Source organism: Oncorhynchus clarkii, chromosome 20 (assembly GCF_045791955.1).
Source record: "Oncorhynchus clarkii lewisi isolate Uvic-CL-2024 chromosome 20, UVic_Ocla_1.0, whole genome shotgun sequence".
Classification (NCBI taxonomy): Eukaryota; Metazoa; Chordata; class Actinopteri; order Salmoniformes; family Salmonidae; genus Oncorhynchus; species Oncorhynchus clarkii.
Window position 1 is genome coordinate 14331203 of NC_092166.1, and position 16628 is coordinate 14347830.

General features: G+C 43.7%; 2 protein-coding genes across 2 annotated transcripts in view; both read left to right on the forward strand.

Moving 5' to 3' along the window:
- The first annotated feature begins 8577 nt into the window (after window positions 1-8577).
- LOC139375979 (atypical chemokine receptor 4-like) lies at window positions 8578-9676 on the forward strand. The gene has a single exon (XM_071117973.1). It carries the CDS (start codon window positions 8591-8593, stop codon window positions 9674-9676), a length of 1086 nt encoding a protein of 361 aa, XP_070974074.1. The 5' UTR covers window positions 8578-8590.
- Window positions 8827-16628, forward strand: part of LOC139376872 (rab effector MyRIP-like) — a 57757-nt gene continuing 49955 nt past the window's right edge. Inside the window, exon 1 of the mRNA XM_071119842.1 lies at window positions 8827-8912. The gene's annotated coding sequence lies outside the window, so the exon portion shown is untranslated. The remainder of the gene's footprint in view (window positions 8913-16628) is intronic.

Consider the following 16628-nt stretch of genomic DNA (forward strand, 5'->3'; position numbering starts at 1 on the left):
TGTTATCGTATCTAAAATCAACGAGAGTGGTTGACAGAATTGGAACAATGTTAAGTCTGCAGCATTTCTCTATGCTCATAGTTGTCAGGCTACTGTTAACTCCTTTTGTCCCTCTTCCACTGCGACACAGCAGTTGTTAGTCGGCATTGCAACGGGCGTCCAGCACTAGCAAGGGGTTCTGGGAGGACACCCAGGCCAGGAGCTCCAGTCCATGCTTGAAATGGAGATTAAGGAGGAGAGAGAGGGTGAGGGAGGGAGGTTAAAGGGGAGGTGAAGTTCTGAAGCTCAATACAGGAGACCAGCTGAAGGAGGAGAGAGAATGTGAAGGAGGGATTAGGGTTTGAGGGGGAGAAGGGGAAGTTGGCTGCCTGCTGAAGCTCAATACAGGAGACCAGCTGAAGGAGGAGAGAGAGGGTTCAATGGGGAGGGGAAGTGGGCAGCCTGCTGAAAGAACCGACACCTGAGACCAAATGAAGGAGGCGGTGGAGGGTTGGAGGATGAGGATGGGCGTCTGGAACTTGGAGGGAGGCCAACTCTTGGGTTTGGGAGGGAGCTGAGGTCTGTCCATGTAGTAAAACAGCGTTACTCCCTGTGTGGTGTTCTTACAGAGAGATGTTTTCTGTGTCCTTTAGGTGTGGCTGATGTCATATGATGGTAAGCATTAGAGCTGAGAGTCTAAAGATAAGTAAGCATGCCCTATCCCACTGGACAAGAGCAATACCTATGTAAGAAGTCTGTTTAGCAGCTCAGCATTCAACACCATACTATCCTCCAAGCTCATCATTAAGCTTGAGGCCCTGGGTCTCAACCCCGACCTGTACAATTGGGTCCTGAACTTCCTGAAGGGCCGCCCCCAGGTGGTAAAGGTAGGAAACAACATCTCCACTTCGCTGATCCTCAACACTGGGGCCCCACAAGGGTGTGTGCTCAGCCTCCTCCTGTACTCCCTGTTCACCCATGACTACGTGGCCATGCACGCCTCCAACTCGATCATCAAGTTTGCAGACGACACAACAGTAGTAGGCTTGACCACCAACAACAACAAGACAGCCTATAGGGAGGAGGTGGGGGCACTCGGAGTGTGGTGTCAGGAAAATAACCTCTCACTCAACATCAACAAAGCAAAGGATATGATCGTGGACTCCAGAGGGAGCAGCAGAGGGAGCACCCACCTATCCACATCAATGGGACAGCAATGGAGAAGGTGGAACGCTTTAAGTTCCTCGGCTTACACATCACGGACAAACTGAAATGGTCCACAAGTGCATCAAAGCTGGGACCGAGAGACAGAAGCTATTTTTCAATCTCAAGGCCATCAGACTGTTAAACATCACTAACACAGAGAGGCTGCTGCCTACATACAGACTTGAAATCGTAGGCCACTTTAATAAATGGAACACTAGTCACTTTATTAATGCCACTTTAATAATGATGTTTACATATCTTGCATTACTCATCCCATATGTATATACTGTATTTTATACCATCTACTGCATTTTGCCTATGCCACTCGGTCATCGCTCATCCATATATTTATATATATTCTTATTCTATCCCTTTACTTAGATTTGTGTGTATTAGGCAGTTGTGGAATTGTTAGGTCACTTGTTGATATTGCTGCACTGTCAGAACTAGAAGCACAAGCATTTTGCTACACTTAATAACATCTGCTAACCATGTGTATGTGACCAATAAAATTTGATTTGATTAGAGCTGAGAGTCTAAATATCATATGATGGTAAACATTAGAGCTGAGAGTCTAAAGATAATATGATGGTAAACATTAGAGCTGAGAGTCTAAAGATAATATGATGGTAAACATTAGAGCTGAGAGTCTAAATATCATATGATGGTAAACATTAGAGCTGAGAGTCTAAATATAATATGATGGTAAACATTAGAGCTGAGAGTCTAAATATCATATGATGGTAAACATTAGAGCTGAGAGTCTAAAGATAATATGATGGTAAACATTAGAGCTGAGAGTCTAAATATCATATGATGGTAAACATTAGAGCTGAGAGTCTAAATATCATATGATGGTAAACATTAGAGCTGAGAGTCTAAAGATAATATGATGGTATGCATTAGAGCTGAGAGTCTAAATATCATATCAAGCTGTTCTCAATATTGTCTCTCCAAAGACCCCCAATATGAATGTTTGATAAAGTGTGAAATTTGAATATTTTTGTGTTAGTGTTCCCTCTGCTGTGGCTGTCTCCCAATGCATGGGGTGGACTACAACTTCAACCTGGACGACAATGAAGGAGTCTGTGATCTGTTTGACGTCCAGATCCTCAATTATTGAGCGTCATGTTTGTGCAATCAGCAGGGTGTTTCTTTACTTTTTCCTAACTTAGCGGAGGTTCTTCTCAGTTCATAGTGCACTGCCTATTCTGAAGAGAATGGTTGCACTCCTAATCATATCTCTTTGGTATCAACCCTGAACACGTGACATGTCCTCAACCCCTAGATATTAGCCAGCTATTATGGCATATTCTTCCCATCCACCAGTCCTCCCTAGCTATGACTCTGCCAGCCATTTCTATCTGTCCAAATGTGAATTATGAAGAATGTAGAAGCTGAATGCATCTGCCATAGGATGATGATTTGATCTGCTGTAAGACAATTATTGGTCTGAATTGTCATAGACCAAAATGGAGTGCCTTCTATTAAAACCAGGAGTCACAATGCTCAAATGGGGGCCGTGAGTGAAGTTTATCATTCATGTGAGGGGAATACATCAAGTGTACAGACCGTAATATTTGATGGTCAGGTGAAGGAAAACTGTTACATTCTAGAGGAAGATGGACAGATAAACAGTTAGTGCCTGAGTGGAAGCCCCTATGTTGTGCAGTGCATCTTATGGGGTTGTTGTTGGCTAACCAGCCTTCCATTGCACTTCTTTTGGTGCATCTTTGCATTGTCTTTTTGGATGACTGAAGTGTTTTCCACAACTTAATCAAATTGCCTTCCAGTGTCTGTTTTCTTCTAGGATTTTGCACATGCTTTTATCTTTATTCCATTTATTTTTATCCTAAAAACTCCCTTGCCGATGACAAGCATACCCATAACATGATGCAGCCACCACCTTTCTTGAAAATATGAAGAGTGTTACTTGTAGATATGATGTGTGGGATTTGCCCCAAACATAACACTTTGTATACATGACAACCAGTTAATTTATTTGCCACATTTTCTTGCAGAATTACTTAAATGTCAGGAATTGTGAAAAACTGAGTTTAAATGTATTAGGCTAAGGTGTATGTAAACTTCCGACTTCAACTGTGTCACAATTCCTGACGTAGGTCAGTTAGGATCACCACTTTATCTTAAGAATGTGAAATGTCAGAACAATAGTAGAGAGAATTATTTATTTCAGCTTTTAATTCTTTCATCACATCCTCAGTGGGTCAGAAGTTTACATACACTCAATTAGTATTTTGTAGCATTGCCTTTAAGTTGTTTAACTTGGGTCAAGCGTTTCGGGTAGCCTTCCACAAGCTTCCCACAATGAGTTGGGTGAATTTTGGCCCATTCCTCCTGACAGAGCTGGTGTAACTGAGTCAGGTGTGTAGGCCGCCTTGCTCGCACATGCTTTTTCAGTTCTGCCCACAAATGTTCTATAGGATTGAGGTCAGGGCTTTGTAATGGCCACTCCAATACCTTGATTTTGTTGTCGTTTGGAAGTATGCAACTTTGGAAGTATGCTTGGGGTCATTGTCCATTTGGAAGATCCATTCGCGACCAAGCTTTAACTTCCTGACTGATGTCTTGAGATGTTGCTTCAATATATCCACATCATTTTCTTTCCTCACGATGCCATCTATTTTGTGAAGTGCACCAGTCCATCCTGCAGCAAAGCACCCCCACAACATGATGCTGCCACCCCCGTGCTTCACGGCTGGGATGGTGTTCTTCGGCTTGCAAGCCACCCCCTTTTTCTTTGTCCCCATGTGCAGTTGCAAACCGTAGTCTTGCATTCTTATGGTGTTTTTGGAGCAGTGACTTCTTCTTTGCTGAGCGGCCTTTCAGGTTATGTCGATATAGATCTCGTTTTACTGTGGATATAGATACTTTTGTACCTGATTCCTCCAGCATCTTCACAAGGTCCTTTGCTGTTGTTCTGGGATTGATTTGCACTTTTCGCACCAAAGTACGTTAATCTCTAGGAGACAGAACGCGTCTCCTTCCTGAACGGTATGATGGCTGTGTGGTCCCATGGTGTTTGTACTTGCGTACTATTGTTTGTACAGATGAACGTGGTACCTTCAGGCATTTGGAAATTGCTCCCAAGGATGAACCAGACTTGTGGAGGTCTACTATTTCTTTTTGAGGTCTTGGTTGATTTCTTTTGATTTTACCATGATGTCCAGCAATGAGGCACTGAGTTTGGAAGTAGGCCTTGAAATACATCCCCAGGTACAATTGACTCAAATGATGTAAAATAATTATATTATTAATCGATTGACTATGACTTTTCAAGTCACCCAGTATTGCTATCTGCTATCTACTGGCCAAATCTGTCTCTCTCTCCACCTTCATCCTCTGTCTCTCTCTCTCTCCCATCCTCTGTCTCTCTCTCTCTCTCCCCTCATTCTCTGTCTTTCTACCCCCCCTCACCCTCTGTGTCTCTCTCTCTCTCCCCCCTCATCCTCTGTGTCTCTCTCTCTCTCTCCCCCCTCATTCTCTCTCTCTCTCTCTCTCCCCCTCATCCTCCGTCTCTCTCTCCCTCCCCCTTCATCCTCTGTCTCTCTCTCTCTCTCTTTCCCCCTCTCTCTCTGTCTCTGTCAACCTCTCTCCCCCTTACTCTCTTAGCCCCCCCTCCCTCTCTCTCTCTCTCTCCCCCTCATCCTCCGTCTCTTTTTCCCTCCCCCTTAATCCTCTGTCTCTCTCTCTCTCTCTCTCTTTCCCCCTCTCTCTCTGTCTCTGTCAACCTCTCTCCCCCTTACTCTCTTATCCCCCCCCTCCCTCTCTCTCTCTCTCTCTCTCTCTCTCAAAAAGTAACACCCTCCTTGTTATGTGCTATGAGTCTGAGATCCCAAAAGGAGGATCCGGAGCAGTAGGTGACCATTAGCTTACTGCAGGAGAGGAGACAAGCAAAGGAGGTAAGGCTTATTGATTTTTGAAGGATTGGCTGATTTGTGGAAAAAGTGTTTCTGGCAGTGTCATTGTGAAGCTGGTTAGTGGTTAATATGTTCCTTAGCAAGCCAAAGCATCTGTCTACAGATTAATATATTGTTGAATGTGGTGAGAGCGGTACATTTTGCGATACAGTATAAAGAAACAAAGACAGCTTGTCCAGGGCATAATATGTTGTTTCCAAATGCAAAGGTTAAATTCAGGTGAATGTGTAGGCTTTATTTTTTTTCTCAGGGGGCTATCTTTGCATAGGCTTTCTTTCTTTTTAGTGTCTGGTGGTCTAGCACCGGTGAGAAAGTTTGGGATGGGCATTACACTCACATACCCTATTGAATGAAACCGATATTACAGGTTTCCTATGACATTTCTGTTTCTATTTATTTTAACTCCCCCTATAGTGTGCTGTATATGCATGTGAATATCCATGAGACACAGGAGTTGAACCCCACCTCACCTGCCTGTATGAGTAACTAGGTAGATTCCATTCACACGATTTACTGCCCCCAATGTTATCACAAACCTTACGAGGTCAAAGACTCAACAAAAAGAGATGGGATGGATTGCACTAATGGAATTCAAATAGCATCTCCATCTGGACCTGTGGAATGTGTGTGCGTGTGCGTGTGTGCCTGCGTGTGTGTGTACTGGCTCAGAGACCACATAGCGATCATGTTTTTGATCAAAGCGGAGGGAAAAGCAGGGAGATAGGAAAGTGCCTGTGGCTCAACACTCTGTCTCTGGTCTTCATATGCTCACTCTCTGCTTGTTGTAATTCTTGTTATTTTATGCCTTACATTTTATTTTACTCTGTCTGTTTTGCTGTGAAGTTCATTTACATTTAAATGCACTTTCAATAAAAGGTGCAATTGAAAAAAGTGCACCATTTAGTCCAGTTAACTAAAAGCGTTGGATCTTATTTGACCAGGTACTGTCGCAGCAAAATAATCTTGCTTAGTCCATATTGTTGCTTGATCTGTGGTTGGGCAATTAGCTGGTCTGTGGTTAGGCTATTAGCTGGTCTGTGGTTGGGCAATTAGCTGGTCTGTGGTTAGGCTATTAGCTGGTCTGTGGTTAGGCTATTAGCTGGTCTGTGGTTAGGCTATTAGCTGGTCTGTGGTTGGGCAATTAGCTGGTCTGTGGTTAGGCTATTAGCTGGTCTGTGGTTAGGCTATTAGCTGGTCTGTGGTTAGGCTATTAGCTGATCTGTGGTTGGGCAATTAGCTGGTCTGTGGTTAGGCTATTAGCTGGTCTGTGGTTAGGCTATTAGCTGGTCTGTGGTTAGGCTATTAGCTGGTCTGTGGTTGGGCAATTAGCTGGTCTGTGGTTAGGCTATTAGCTGGTCTGTGGTTAGGCTATTAGCTGGTCTGTGGTTAGGCTATTAGCTGATCTGTGGTTGGGCAATTAGCTGGTCTGTGGTTAGGCTATTAGCTGGTCTGTGGTTAGGCTATTAGCTGGTCTGTGGTTAGGCTATTAGCTGGTCTGTGGTTAGGCTATTAGCTGGTCTGTGGTTGGGCAATTAGCTGGTCTGTGGTTAGGCTATTAGCTGGTCTGTGGTTAGGCTATTAGCTGGTCTGTGGTTAGGCTATTAGCTGATCTGTGGTTGGGCAATTAGCTGGTCTGTGGTTAGGCTATTAGCTGGTCTGTGGTTAGGCTATTAGCTGGTCTGTGGTTAGGCTATTAGCTGGTCTGTGGTTGGGCAATTAGCTGGTCTGTGGTTAGGCTATTAGCTGGTCTGTGGTTAGGCTATTAGCTGGTCTGTGGTTAGGCTATTAGCTGATCTGTGGTTGGGCAATTAGCTGGTCTGTGGTTAGGCTATTAGCTGGTCTGTGGTTAGGCTATTAGCTGGTCTGTGGTTAGGCTATTAGCTGGTCTGTGGTTAGGCTATTAGCTGGTCTGTGGTTAGGCTATTAGCTGGTCTGTGGTTAGGCTATTAGCTGGTCTGTGGTTAGGCTATTAGCTGATCTGTGGTTGGGCAATTAGCTGGTCTGTGGTTAGGCTATTAGCTGGTCTGTGGTTAGGCTATTAGCTGGTCTGTGGTTAGGCTATTAGCTGGTCTGTGGTTGGGCAATTAGCTGGTCTGTGGTTAGGCTATTAGCTGGTCTGTGGTTAGGCTATTAGCTGGTCTGTGGTTAGGCTATTAGCTGGTCTGTGGTTAGGCTATTAGCTGGTCTGTGGTTAGGCTATTAGCTGGTCTGTGGTTAGGCTATTAGCTGGTCTGTGGTTAGGCTATTAGCTGGTCTGTGGTTAGGCTATTAGCTGGTCTGTGGTTAGGCTATTAGCTGGTCTGTGGTTGGGCAATTAGCTGGTCTGTGGTTAGGCTATTAGCTGGTCAGTGGTTAGGCTATTAGCTGGTCAGTGGTTAGGCTATTAGCTGGTCAGTGGTTAGGCTATTAGCTGGTCTGTGGTTGTGCAATTAGCTGGTCTGTGGTTAGGCTATTAGCTGGTCAGTGGTTAGGCTATTAGCTGGTCAGTGGTTAGGCTATTAGCTGGTCTGTGGTTAGGCTATTAGCTGGTCTGTGGTTAGGCTATTAGCTGGTCTGTGGTTAGGCTATTAGCTGGTCTGTGGTTAGGCTATTAGCTGGTCTGTGGTTAGGCTATTAGCTGGTCTGTGGTTAGGCTATTAGCTGGTCTGTGGTTGGGCAATTAGCTGGTCTGTGGTTAGGCTATTAGCTGGTCAGTGGTTAGGCTATTAGCTGGTCAGTGGTTAGGCTATTAGCTGGTCAGTGGTTAGGCTATTAGCTGGTCTGTGGTTGTGCAATTAGCTGGTCTGTGGTTAGGCTATTAGCTGGTCAGTGGTTAGGCTATTAGCTGGTCAGTGGTTAGGCTATTAGCTGGTCTGTGGTTAGGCTATTAGCTGGTCTGTGGTTAGGCTATTAGCTGGTCTGTGGTTAGGCTATTAGCTGATCTGTGGTTAGGCTATTAGCTGGTCAAAATTAGGCTACATTCAGTGATTGTCTTGGGCAGGAATATTAGATCAAAAGTAGATCCGTCCAAGTCAAGCACTGGCTACATGAAAGGTGCAATAATGTTAATACAACTGTGTGTTAGTGCGGCCTTTTGTGAATTTCTTTAAATCATGAAGCTCATCGACATTTGCAGGAACATTTTCAGCAAAAGAAAAATTATCAAAATAAGATCCTACACCTGTGGGAAAAGCATTTCAGTAATCAGAAAGGATCTAGCACGAAATCACTAGTAGATTCATGCTCAACTCTGTAGCTCAAAACCACATTTTGTTTCTACACCAACCCTTGGGTGTGACACCAACTGTTGTCCCCACATGTGGTTAACAATGACCCGGGGACATTGAGGTTTTTACATTCCTTCTATTTTACTTTCACTTTCAATAAAGTTTGATTCAATTTGAATTTGCTGCACAGACTACTGACTCTCAGTACACCATCCTAATCCTCCTGCTCTGTCCTACAGATACAGATATCCCTCCAACATGGATCTGGTCGAGGACTACGATTACTATGACAACCTAACCCTGAACTACAGCTATGAGGACTACCACACTGTGTGTGAGAAGGCTGACGTGCGCTCCTTCGCTGGACTCTTCCTCCCTGTGGTGTACTCAGTCTGTGTGGCAGTTGGGCTAGCCGGGAACTCCCTGGTGCTATCTGTTTACGCCTACCATAAACGTCTGAGGAGAACCATGATGGACGCCTTCCTAGTCCACCTGGCCGTAGCCGACCTCCTCCTCCTCCTAACCCTGCCCTTCTGGGCTGCAGACGCGGTGCGGGGCTGGGAGCTGGGCCTGCCTCTCTGTAAGCTAGTCTCTGCCTGCTACACCATCAACTTCACCTGCTGCATGCTGCTGCTTGCCTGTGTTAGCATAGACCGCTACCTAGCATCTATTAGAGCGGAGGGAAGGAACCAGGGAAGGCTAGGCAGGGTCTTCACCCGGGCTCACTATGGGAAGGTCTGCCTGGGGGTGTGGGCTGTGGCTTTCCTCCTGGGTCTTCCAGACCTGCTGTTCTCCACGGTGAGCAAGACCTCCGGGAGAAGGGTCTGTTTGGCTGTCTACCCGCCCAGTCTGGCCCAGGAGGTCAAGGCCTGCCTAGAGATGGTGGAGGTGCTGTTGGGATTCCTGGTGCCGCTCCTGGTGATGGCGTGGTGTTACTTCAACGTTGGGCGTGCATTGGGGCGACTCCCAGTGGAGAGTAGGGGGAGGAGGCTGAGCGCTATCCGGGTGTTACTGGTCGTGGTGGGGGTGTCCGTGGTCACCCAGCTGCCCTACAACGCTGTGAAGATATGCCGGGCGATGGACTCTACCTACACGCTGGTGACCCACTGCGGTGTGAGTAAGGCCCTGGACCGGGTGGCGCAGGTCACTGAGAGCCTGGCTCTGACCCACTGCTGTCTCAACCCACTACTCTACGCCTTCCTAGGGTCCTCCTTTAGAAAACACGTACTGAAAGCAGCCAAGGCATTTGGAGGAAGGACAAGGAGAAGGGAGGAGCAAGCTGTGGAGATGTCCTTCAACAACTCTCATGCCGCCTCACAGGAGACGAGTGCCTTCTCCATATGAGAGAGAGACAGATAGAGGGAGAGAGGGGGGGGGGGGGGGCAGAAAGTGTCTCACCTTGTTATCACAAGATTTGATCACTTGTTTTGCAATTATTTGTTAAATATCTGCTGCTATGGAACTATTGAGTCAAATCAGGGGAAGCTAGCCTGGTCCCAATCTGCAATGACCCCAGGGAAAGCGAGGTGTTTACATTCCTTCCTTTTTATAGCAGAACAGCAAGATACCAGATGTTACAGTGAAGTTCATTTCCACGCTTGTCAGTGGAGCCAGTTGTAATCTTATGAAACATTTCAAATTAAGCATCTCAGATATTTTACAATGAGTCTCTGCTCAAGAGAGGTTACTTGTGCCAATAGCAATTGAAAACAGCTGCACATCCTGTGTGTGTGTGTGTGTGTGTGTGTGTGTGTGTGTGTGTGTGTGTGTGGGGGGGGGGGGGGGGGGGCTGTGGTAAAGTAAAGAAGTGATGCCAAGTCAGGCAGGCCCTGTGGGCATCCTTGATGTGGGAAGAGCTGTGTTTTTTGGCTTGAATTCCTACTTACATCTGAAACCCACATGTATCCATTATTCCTTCATCAGGAAACAACAACTACAGCCATCCAAACAGACAATCACAGTAACCCCTGGTAACCTTTCCAAACAGGGTGCGGTTAAGAACTATTTTCAGAACAGGAGTACTCTATTGGTGTGCATTTGCTAAAATACTATTCCTGGGATCAGAGGCATCTCTAAAGAACAATGTCAATCCCACACACAGTCTCAAAGTTAAGGATGACACCGCCACCATAATACCATCATCCAAAGACACAGGGATATTGTCTGTAATATTCAGTTCGCACCATAATACCATCATCCAAAGACACAGGGATATTGTCTGTAATATTCAGTTCGCACCATAATACCATCATCCAAAGACACAGGGATATTGTCTGTAATATTCAGTTCACACCATAATACCATCATCCAAAGACACAGGGATATTGTCTGTAATATTCAGTTCACACCATACCATGTTTTATTTGCCTTGGGAGTGTAGTCAGGAAAAAAATCGGAATACTCTTTCCTCTGCTAAAGACCGGTTAGCCTTTCAAAACTGAGACAGCTTCTGTTTATCACATGAATGTTTGTCATCGGTCAAAGCTCTTAGCCAAAACACTCGGATTTCTGTGGACAAAATGTTGACTAACTACTCAACTCTTTCCGTCCTAAAGAATTCAAGTTAGCACCTCAGAAATTCACCCCTTGCGTGTGAGCAGGAAGATTTAATCAGAAAATCAGAAAGAACACAGTTATCAAAGTGTTGATGTTTTGGTTGCAATCTGGTAGCCTGGCTGATGTGCAGACCCATCAAGTTCGGGACGTAGAGAGGCTGGTATTAGCAAGACTAGTAATCTGGTAGCCTGGCTGATGTGCAGACCCATCAAGTCCAGGACGTAGAGAGGCTGGTATTAGCAAGACTAGCAATCTGGCGCCATCTGATGTTGTTGTTGAAATTCCCTGTTTTTTTGATCTTTCTATAAAGAAACACCATTCTTACTCAGAAATGTTATAGTAAGAAAGGCCAGATCAATGATGTCATCAGTGAAATGTTTATTACGGTAATATTTCTGTCATTGACAGGTAATGAAATATCCAACATAATTGTTTCACTGCAAAGAAACTAATTTCAACAGTACATGACTAGTAGCCTACAGTGACGGAATGTGTTTAATATAAGACTTTGGTCCAACAAAATGTGCAAATAAACAATAAAACAAAATTATTATTTGATGAGGACAATAATGAGGCAGATCACATCAGCACCATCATAACGCAGTTGAAAAATAATTTATTTTAGTTTAAGTTCAATCATTATGTATATATGTATATTTATTCAAATATAACTATACAATGCCTTCAGAAACTATTCACAACCCTTTACTTTTTCCACATTTTGTTATATTACAGCCTGAATTTAAAATGTATTAAATTTAGATTTTGTGTTACTGATCTACACACAATACCTCATAACGTGAAAGTGGAATTTTGTTAGAACATTTATATAAATGTATAAAAAATGTAAAGCTAAAATATCTTGAGTTTATTAGTATTTAACCCCTTCATGGCAAGCCTAAGTAAGTTCAGGAGTAAAAATGTGCTTAACAAATCGCATAATTAGTTGCATGGACTCATTCTGTTTTTACATTTTTGAATGACTACCCCCTCTCTGTACCCCACACATAGTCAACCTCACAAAGATGGGCACCGATTGGTAGATATGTAAAGATTAAAAAAGCACACCCGGGAATATCCCTTTGAGCATGGTGAAGCTATTTATTACACTTTGGATGGTGTAACAACACACCCAGCCACTACAAAGATACAGGTGTCCTTCTTAACTCAGTTGCCGGAAAGGAAGGAAACAGCTCTGGGAATTCACCATGAGGGCAATGGTGATTTTAAAACAGTTACAGAGTTTAATGGTAGTGACATGAGAAAACTGAGGATGGATCAACAACATTGTATTTACTCCACAATACTAACCTAATTGACAGAGTGAAAAGAAGGAAGCCTGTACAGAATAAACATATTCCAAAACATGCATCCTGTTTGCAACAAGGCACTAGTAAAAATTCCCTGTCTTAGGTCAGTTAGGATCTGCACTTTATTTTAAGAATGTTAAATGTCAGAATAATAGTAGAGAGAATGATTTATTTCAGCTTTTGTTTCTTTCATCACATTCCCAGTTGGTTAGAAGTTTACATATACTGAATTAGTATTTGGTAGCATTGCTTTAAATTGTTTAAATTGGTTCAAACATTTCGGGTAGCCTTCCACAAGCTTCCCACAATAATTTGGGTGAATTTTGGCCCATTCCTCCTGACAGAGCTGGTGTAACGGAGTCAGGTTATTAGGCCTCCTTGCTCTCACATGCTTTTTCAGTTCTGCCCACAAATTTTCTATGGGATTGAGGTCAGGGCTTTGTGATGGCCTCTCCAATACCTTGACTTTGTTGTCCTTAAGCCATTTCGCCACAACTTTGGAAGTATGCTTGGGATCATTGTCCATTTGGAAGACCCATTTGCGACCAAGCTTTAACTTCCTGACTGATGTCTTGGGATGCTGCTTCAATATATTCACATCATTTTCCTCCCTCACGATGCCATCTATTTTGTGAAGTGCACTAGTCCCTCCTGCAGCAAAGCACCCCCACAACATGATGCTGCCATCCCCGTGCTTCACGGTTGGGATGGTGTTCTTCGGCTTTCAAGGCCCCCTTTTTTCCTCCAAACATAACGATGGTCATTATGGCCAAATAGTTCTATTTTTGATTCATCAAACCAGAGGACATTTCTCCAACAAGTACTATCTTTGTCCCCATGTACAGTTGCAAACCGTAGTCAGGCTTTTTTATGGCGGTTTGGAGCAGTTGCTTCTTCACTGCTGAGCGGCCTTTCAGGTTATGTCGATACAGGACTCGTTTTACTGTTAGATACTATAGATATTTTTGTAGCTGTTTCCTCCAGCATCTTCACAAGGTCCTTTGCTGTTGTTCTGGGATTGATTTGCACTTTTCCCACCAAAGTACGTTCATCTCTAGGAGACAGAACTCGTCTCCTTCCTGAGCGGTATGACGGCAATGGTGTTTATACTTGCGTACTATTGTTTGTACAGATGAACTTGGTACCTTCAGGCGTTTGGAAATTGCTCCCAAGGATGAACCAGACTTGTGGAGGTCTCCGATTATTTTTCTGAGGTCTTGGCTGATTTTCTTTTGATTTCCCACGATGTTAAGCAAAGTGGCACTGAGTTTGAAGGTTGGTCTTGAAATACATTGTCACGTTCTAACCTTAATTCCTTTGTTATGTCTTTGTTTTAGTTTGGTCAGGGCGTGAGTTGGGTGGGTTGTCTATGTTCGTTTTTCTATGTTGTGTTTTGTGTTTGGCCTGGTATGGTTCTCAATCAGAGGCAGGTGTCGTTAGTTGTCTCTGATTGAGAATCATACTTAGGTAGCCTTTTCCCACCTGTGTTTTGTGGGTGATTATTTTCTGTTGAGTATTTGTATTCTGCACCAGACAGAACTGTTTCGGTTTTGTTCGTTCACTTTGTTGTTTTTGTTCAGTGTTCTATTACTTTATAAAAACACTTACCACGCTGCGCATTGGTCCTCACCTTCCACCGCCAACGGCCGTTACATACATCCACAGGTACACCTCCAATTGACTGAAATGATGTCAATTAGCCTATCAGAAGCTTCTAAAGCCATGACATAATTTTCTGGAATTTTCCAAGCTGTTTAAAGGCACAGTCAACATAGTGTATGTAAACTTCTGACCCACTGGAATTGTGATACATTGAAATAATCTGTCTGTTAACAATTGTTGTAAAAGTTACTTGTGTCATGCACAAAGTAGATGTCTTAACCGACTTGCCAAAACTATAGTTTGTTAAAAATACATTTTTGGAGTGGTTGAAAAATTAGTTTTAATGACTCCAGCCTAAGTGTATGTAAACTTCCGACTTCAACTGCATATAGATATAAACATTTACCCAAAAAATAAATGGCAGATTGGAAAGGATGCAGACAATTATATTGATGGAAGCAACAATGTAGCCACAATATTAAAGCTGATCCACCCCCTGAAATAAAAAAAAATCAATCAACACAACTACTTTGTTAATTCAAAGAGTACAGTATCCTTCTCACTACCATAACTGTGTCTAAAAATTATATGGGGCTTACAGTCTTGTAATTATTGTTACAAAAACAATGTTAAGCAAAGTCGTAACTGTGTACTGCCACAAACTCTCTCAACATCATCTGTCATGTAATTGAACAGACAGATTGGAAAGGCCTGGAAAGATGTTACAGCATGAGCTCATTCAAAACGTAATTTAATAAACGAAGCGGTGACAGCGAAAACACAATCAGATGTTAGTGCAGTGAAAAACTAGAGAAATAACAAACAGTCCAAGGTGTGGTTGTAATATGGAAGTGATGAATGAATGTGTATGTGTGAATCTGACAGGGATGTCAAATCTTTCACACTAAGTTGTAGGCTCCACAAGTGAAAGTTTGTGGTCATTTTCACAGTCTTTGTCTTATTTGGAGAAAACAGCATTTTATAGCCAGCAGCAGACCACCCTGCATCTCACTGCTGGCTTGCCTCTGAAGCTACGCGGGGTCGGTCCTGGTCAGTCCCTGGATGGGACACTTTTCCCTCTGGTCTAAGGAGATCCAAGGGCATTGAAGGAGATACTTGCCCTGCATAGGGTGCTGTCTCTCTGTGGTCTTTAAAAGTCCCTGATTCCCAATTGACATGTATCACTCCTCACCTCTCCATGATAGCTGATATGTGGTGAGCGTTCAGGCACAAAATGGTTGCCGTGCATCACCCAAGTGTGTGCTACACATTGGCGGTGAACAAAAATATAAACGCAAAAATGTTGGTCCCATGTTTCATGAGCCGAAATAAAAGATCCCAGAAGTGTTCCCTATGCACAAAAAGCTTATTTTTCTCAAATGTTGTGCACAAATTTGTTTACATCCCTGTTAGTGATCATTTCTCCTTTGCCAAGATAATCCAAGATAAGGCCACTTTAAAATGTGCAGTTTTGTCACACAACACAATACAAAAGATGTCTCAAGTTTTGAGGGAGCGCGCAATTGTCATGCTGACTGCAAGAATGTTCACTAGAGCTGTTGCCAGAGAATTGAATATTAATTTCTCTACCATAAGCCGCCTCCAACGTCATTTTAGATAATTTGACAGTACGGCCTCACAACCCCAGACCACGTGTAACCACACAAGCCTAGGACCTCCATATCCGGCTTCTTCACCTGTGGGATTGTCTGAGACCAGCCACCCGGACAGCTGTGGGTTTGCACAACCAAAGAATTTCTGGAAAAAAAAACGGTGATAAACCGTCTCAGGAAAGATGATCTGCGTGCTCGTCATTCTCACAAGAGTCTTGACATGACTGCAGTTCGGCGTCATAACCGACTTCTGAGGACGATTGCTCCCCTTAGATGACGACTGGCACCCTGGAGAAGTGTGCTCTTCACGGATGAATCCCAGTTTCAACTGTCCCGGGCAGATGGCAGACAGCATGTATGAAGTTGTGTGGGTAAAGAGGTTTGCTGATGTCAACGTTGTGAACAGAGTGCCCCATGGCGGTGGTGGGGTTATGGAATGGGCAGGCATAAGCAACGGATAACGAACACAACTGCACTTCATCAATAGCAATTTGAATGCACAGAGCCACCGTGACGAGATCCTGAGGCCCATTGTTGTGCCATTCATCCGCCACCATCACCTCATGTTTCAGCATGATAATGCAGGGCCCATGTCGCAAGGATCTGTAAACAATTCCTGGAAGCGAAAATGTCCCAGTTCTTCCATGGCCTGCATACTTACCAGACATGTCACCCATTGAGCAGTTTGGGATGCTCTGGATTGACGTGTATGACAGCGCGTTCCAATTCCCAACAATATCCAGCAACTTCGCACAGCCATTGAAGAGGAGTAGGACAACATTCCACAGGCCACAATCAACAGCCTGATCAATTCTATACGAAGGAGATGTGTCACGCTGATACCTTTTTTATTAAGGCATCTGTTACCATCAGATGCACATCTGTATTCACAGTCATGTGAAATCCATAGATTAGGACCTAATGAATTTATTTACATTGACTGAATTCCTTACACTAACTGTAACTCAGTAAAATCTTAGAAATTGCTGCATGTTGCGTTTACATGTTTGTTCAGTGCTTTGAGAACCTACTGTAGGTGGAATGGCGCTATACAAATGCAGTCATTGCAATCACTTTCCAGTGAGGAAAGACACAGAAGTCACAGAGAGGCAATTCACAGAAAATAAAAGTTACAGTTTCTGTGACTTCATGAATAATTATTTTTTATAGGAACATAAAGTACAGTGGAATTATAAAAAGAATAGTCAAGCAGTG

Excerpts from the sequence above, each read along its gene's own strand:
- LOC139375979 (XM_071117973.1), top strand. The coding sequence starts at position 8,591 with ATGGATCTGGTCGAGGACTACGATTACTATGACAACCTAACCCTGAAC.